Source organism: Pinus tabuliformis, chromosome X, assembly GCF_031772625.1.
Source record: "Pinus tabuliformis cultivar Carrire ecotype Pingquan chromosome X, CPIR1, whole genome shotgun sequence".
In the NCBI taxonomy this organism is placed as follows: domain Eukaryota; kingdom Viridiplantae; phylum Streptophyta; class Pinopsida; order Pinales; family Pinaceae; genus Pinus; species Pinus tabuliformis.
In genome coordinates this window covers 1505720093-1505725838 of record NC_142308.1, presented here as the reverse complement: position 1 = coordinate 1505725838, position 5746 = coordinate 1505720093, and the positions used below count along the sequence as shown (strand labels likewise).

General features: G+C 31.9%; 1 protein-coding gene across 1 annotated transcript; it reads right to left on the bottom strand.

The window, feature by feature from the left end:
* Positions 1–230: 230 nt before the first annotated feature.
* LOC149145767 (aspartyl protease family protein 2-like) lies at positions 231–1584 on the bottom strand. Its single transcript, XM_089450183.1, has one exon. The coding sequence runs from the start codon at positions 1566–1568 to the stop codon at positions 288–290; it is 1281 nt and encodes a 426-aa protein (XP_089306309.1). The 5' UTR covers positions 1569–1584; the 3' UTR covers positions 231–287.
* Between the last annotated feature and the right edge of the window lie 4162 nt (positions 1585–5746).

Sequence of the window (5746 nt, the reverse complement as noted above, 5' to 3'; positions counted from 1 at the left end):
CTACAATCCATCATCATCTATTCAAAATTAAACTAAATTAAAATTCTAAAACCATTTCAAAAACCAACAAACCTATCAGCAGAATAAATAAACGCGCGTAATAAATAAAACACAAGTTCCCCACCGGAGACAAATATAACATTTATTTAGTTTTTAAAGTGCACAGTTTTTGAAGTGCATACAGAATGCTAAGCCGAACTGTACAATGGAGCGTGAAAAATATATGGTTGAAAAGTATATTCGTACAACATATATCGATAAAGTGTTCCATCAATCAATGATATAATTCAGCCCAATGCTGTGCACGATTTCTGAGTGAAGCCCAAACGATTCTTCTTTTTGTCATATAATATATAGAAGTTCTGCTGCTGAAAGTTTCCTATGAGAACGGCGGGTCCAACAGCTACCTCAAGAAAACTAGTGTTCACCATTGCTAAGCAGTATGTATCGGAACTATACCGCTCTAAACTGTTGTCATCAGGCAGTATCATGTCTGAGCCATCCTTGAAATGAAATGCAAATATAGGCCACTGGATATTCTCTACACCAGACACATTGTAACACAATCCCAAACCGGTCGTGGTTTCAACTCCAGGAGCTCTTTTATATCCAATGTGAGAAGCAAACTCACCTGCTATCTGGCTATACATTGCTTCTGGAAAGAGAGTGAAAGAAGCCCCTGAATCTATTATGGTTCCACCATTGCCTTTGCTGTCGAATGTCGATAAATTGGAGGGCAGAGTCAAGCGCTTTCCACCAATACTCACCGCTTCGAGACCAAGGTAGTAGTGAGAAGGGTTAACTGAGTTGTTGAGAAGGGGAGTGTAAGTCAAAGGGATATCCCTGCGAACCGCCTTGTCACCGAGCACTATCTTGCTGCTGTTGTTTACATGGTCAAGGCAATACGCAAATCTATCTCCAAAGAGAGGAGCAAGCTGGGAAGGCATAGACAGTCCTCCTCTGCCAAGTCCCGCGATACCAGCAACTTCGTTCGAAACCCCTGAACATCCTATTGCGAAGTGCTTTATTTCTCGTCTTCCTCCGTCTTCCAGTGGCAAAGTCAAGGTCTCAGTCAGTAGACGCCCTGTCGCGTTTCCCGTGCCATAGGTAAGGCTAAAATGTGGACAAATCCTCGAGCACTTCTGGAAACTTTCGACGCAACCCCGATTCTTACACAGGTCTTTGCACTTCGGATCAGCGCACTTTACAGCCACATTAGAGGATGACTTTATTGGAAGAAAAACCGTGGTGTATCCATTGCAGTTGTTACATGTATAATTTGTGGTGCAGGCTACCCAAACAACATCATTGCCCGTGTCCATGACGAGCAATACATCCTGTGGAGGAGTGCCCACCGATAATTTGATGTAATACTCATAGTAGTCGCTGGGATAGTACAAAGGCTCCTCCACTGCGATCTTCTTTGTAGGCTCGCTCTTCGACCTGATCTTCGTGTGGAGGGTCATCGACACTCCATTCATTTCATTCTTATTCTCTTGGGACAATGTTACCGAGAGTTGCAGTGAGAGGATTATGAAGAACATGAGCTTCAACTGGATGACCACCATGGTGCAAATTCCTAGGGAAAGGTAATCACTGAAGAATGTGATTGAAGTGGGCATTGCGAGTATTCAATATTAATAGAAAACCTAGTATTTTCATTAAGTTGATTAGAGATTAAATACTGAGCTTAGGGCTCTAAATTACAGAGGATAAATTCTGGGATATCCTCTGGAATACAGTGTCTAATGAGACCCACGACCGCGAATGAAGTAAACGTAAAGTGGAAAGTAAAGGTTGCCAGGATTGGTCTATGGTTATATGCGTGTTGTCCACCACAAGGATTTGTCTATGGTTATATGCGTGTTGTCCACCACAAAGAAGGCATTGTGTTCCACCACCCGCCGTGTGAGCCAATGCAGGACCTTCATTATATTGATTGATTTAACATGTTACCTCATAATGATGTTAAAATTTCTTATTTGCTTTCTTAGATTTGAATTTCTTTCTAAATCCATTTAAAAAAAACGATGAGCCAATGCAGGACGTTCATTATCATTTGAGTTGTGATGGATTGATTTAACTTGTTAAAATATTTAAAAAGCTTGGTCAGGATTTTATTTTCTTTCTAAATCTATATAAAGAGAAAGAGAGTACATATAAAATATGAAAAATGTGAACCAGGACATTCGTTATCATTTGAACAACTCTGATTGATTGATTTAACTTATTATTCTGTAATAATGTTTAAATTTCTTTTATATCTTTTAGAGTTTTATTTTCTTTCTAAATTCAATATATAGAACATGGAAAATGTATTTATGTATGAAATTTTAATTTTAAATTTTACATCCTAGTGAATTTATTAAAAATATAAAGTGCAAAAATACAACTCCTTATAAAATTTAGTTATTATATTTTTTATTTTTTAATTATTTTTTATTATTTTTGTAGACTCTTTTAAGAGCTCCTTTTAAATTACAAAATTCTTATAAAAAAATAATATAAAAAATAAATAATAAATAATTTAATAATTAGAATATTAATTAAAGATTTATATCTTTTAAATCACAAAATTCTTATAAAAATAAAAATAAAAAAAAAAATATTAAATTATTTAATAATTAAAATATTAATTAAAGATTTATATTTTTTTTATGAGATGTATAAAAAGTAACATAATTTGAACTCATTAAGAATAGAATAGTGTAATTAGATCTCAATGTTCAATTTTCGAATTCAAAAGGTTTCAATAAAAGAAATCTAGTTATTTAGAAACTTAAACTTAGAACCCTATTATGAATGGCATGTCATTTTTTTTCTTTGAGATATGATTTTAGTACCACAATATAATTTATTAAAACTTTAATTTTAATTAAAATTATGTTATAATAGCAAAAATGTAAAATAAGTTTCTTCGGCACTCAATGTGATTTTTGTAAAATCTTATTAATAAACAGCTTTCAACTTTACTTTTAAAATACACCCGAAAAAACTCATGTTTTAACATTTTCTTTAACCTACATTTTTTACTACTTAAAATCAAGTCAAAATCAACTGCATAGAAATCTCAATGATTTTAAATATGATATTTGACCATGAAAAAAAAAGAAAATCAAACTTTTTGTTTTATACGTTCATTTATTGGCTACTCAACATCATCTACATAGAAAGTCTCCTTATCAAATTTACAATGATTGCAATCTCAATTACTTTAAATATGATATTAGATGGAAATTCTAAGAATATGTGTGCTAATGTATATCCATGAAAAGTTACGTTAAGAAAGTAAAAACAAAAATTAATAGCACTTAGCTATGTTTTTTTATATTTTTAAAGATATTATACCTTTTTAAATTTATAAAGGCATAATTTAATACCGTAAGTATCGATTATTGAAGATTTAAATCGTGAGTATTATAAAAGTTATTTCCCTTCATTTATAGATATATAGAATGATTTCCCATTTGTTGCTGATCAATTTTTTATTTTAGAAATATTCTGTAGATGAAACAAATTAAATTCTATATATGAAAGGTTAAAGGGATTTTATAATTTGTAAATGAAAGATTTAGAGTCTACTCATTTCACAAAATATAAATATTTTGTGGAATTTAATTGTGATTTTTTTCCTCAATCCAATCAAAAAAATCTTTTTCTTAAGAATAGTTGCATGATCAGTGAATTCTTGTTGATATTTTACTAGACAGTTTGTCATAATATATCTTATAAGATTTTCCTTAGATCTAAAATTTATATTATCATGATTAATTTTTCCTTATATTTATATATTGTTAAGTTATTATGTTCTTCTTATGTATGTAAAATATAAAAATATGGAAAATATAGAACATATAAAAACAATTGCTCAAATTTTGTTATAATATATCTCATAAAATTTTCCTTAAATCTAAAATTTATATTATCATGGTTAATTTTTCCTTATATTTATAGATTGTTAAGTTACTATGTTCTTCTTATGCATGTAAAATATAAAATTATGGAAAATATAGAACATATAAAAACAATCATGCACAACACATACGACATGAGGATGTAATTTCCCTTTCAAGAGAAAACTTAGCTAAGAGGTGAGACTACTTTGCTCTATTTTTCTCTAAATGGAAAACATTGCAAATACAAAGGAGTGATAGCTATGGCCCGCAGGCTACAAAACACAAATGGTATCTTCCCTTGCTTCTCTATATACACTCTCAACTACTCTACTCAACTATGGAACAAGAATCACTAGAATAGAGTTGAACCACTTTTCATCCTAGTGGTGCAATTATAATATTGCTCTATAGTCAACTAGGGGTTATATTTAACACATTCAACACTCGATATGAGTTACAACTCAACTCTTCTAGAGTATTCTTCATCATTGTCAAATGATTAGCCCATTTTCCATTAGCAATGGGGTTGATGTGGCATCCTATGAATCATGGTGGAAAAAATAGGAAGGTCAACTTACGGGTGGCATAACTTTTGCACAGAAATGCAATTTGATTTCTTTCTTGTGTCGTTCGAAGGGTATCTAAAAGTCAAAAATAGGAGGTATTGTTAAATTTTCTTAGGATTATGTTGTTCTTTGTTGTAGATATTTGTGTTTTAAACTTTTCCATCATTTCCATATGCATTCACCCCATTACATCATAACATCACTAGAAATTACGTAGAAAGAAAAATAACATCAATATTATAATAGAACATAAAGGACCAATAGAATAAATGCACAAATAGAGACACCATGATTTAGGTTAGAGACCAGGGAAAAAACCCACAACGGGGAAATCCCAACCAAATTCTTCTTCTATTATATATGCCTCAATTATTCAACTGAGATAGAAAGGACAAAATCATGAGACATATTTAACAATCATATTAGGCCACCTAGGGCCAATCCAGTAGCAGGTCATATGATATTGTCACAGTTGTTGTCATATCATAAATACATCGACATACATCAATGTGTTATCACCATATCAAGGTCATTGTCATTATCATTCCTTATATTCATTTTTATATTACAAGGAGAATGTCATTGTCTCATTGACGTCCCTCCATGTCACAATCATATGTATATCTAACATGCAATATGTTCATTGATATTTACATCAAGAGTATGGTCATGGAGACATTAGATGTATCATTATTATACAGTCATAAACGAATTGCGACACTTTGTAGAACAAGAATCATTGAACAAGGATGTTGCCTTCTATTTTTTTCATAGGAGCAACATTGCCTAGTAACATGATCATATACATCAATTGATATAAGAGAACTTTCATATATCATAGATCATAATTATATATATTACTAATGTACGATACAATTCCCATATTTGTAATACGTAACTGAAGATAGCTCCCCAACCTAAGGCTCTACAAACATCCAATAATAACTTTCCAATTCACCATACAAGGGTTGTTGTCACACTTCTTGTAAAATACACCAAAACAATTTCTACATTACATAGTAAAGTGATCAACATAGAGGATTATGTCAAACCAGTCTTAAGAAACTCGACTTCTGTAGTAATCTACTGAGGTCTCGACCCACTTGTTAGGTCACACATATCTACTTCCAATGCAATAGAAAATACCCTCAAACAATTTCTTGACTCCTCATTCTATTGATGATCAACAAGACATTTCACCATCCTTGTATGATCATATTTCCACTTCATTAGGGCTTGGATCCTATGGCATATCCTTTGTATTTTTGGGTGCTAGATAGGGCA

What these genes read in the sequence shown, in the direction of transcription:
- LOC149145767 (XM_089450183.1), bottom strand. Translation starts at nt 1,568, where the DNA reads ATGGTGGTCATCCAGTTGAAGCTCATGTTCTTCATAATCCTCTCACTG.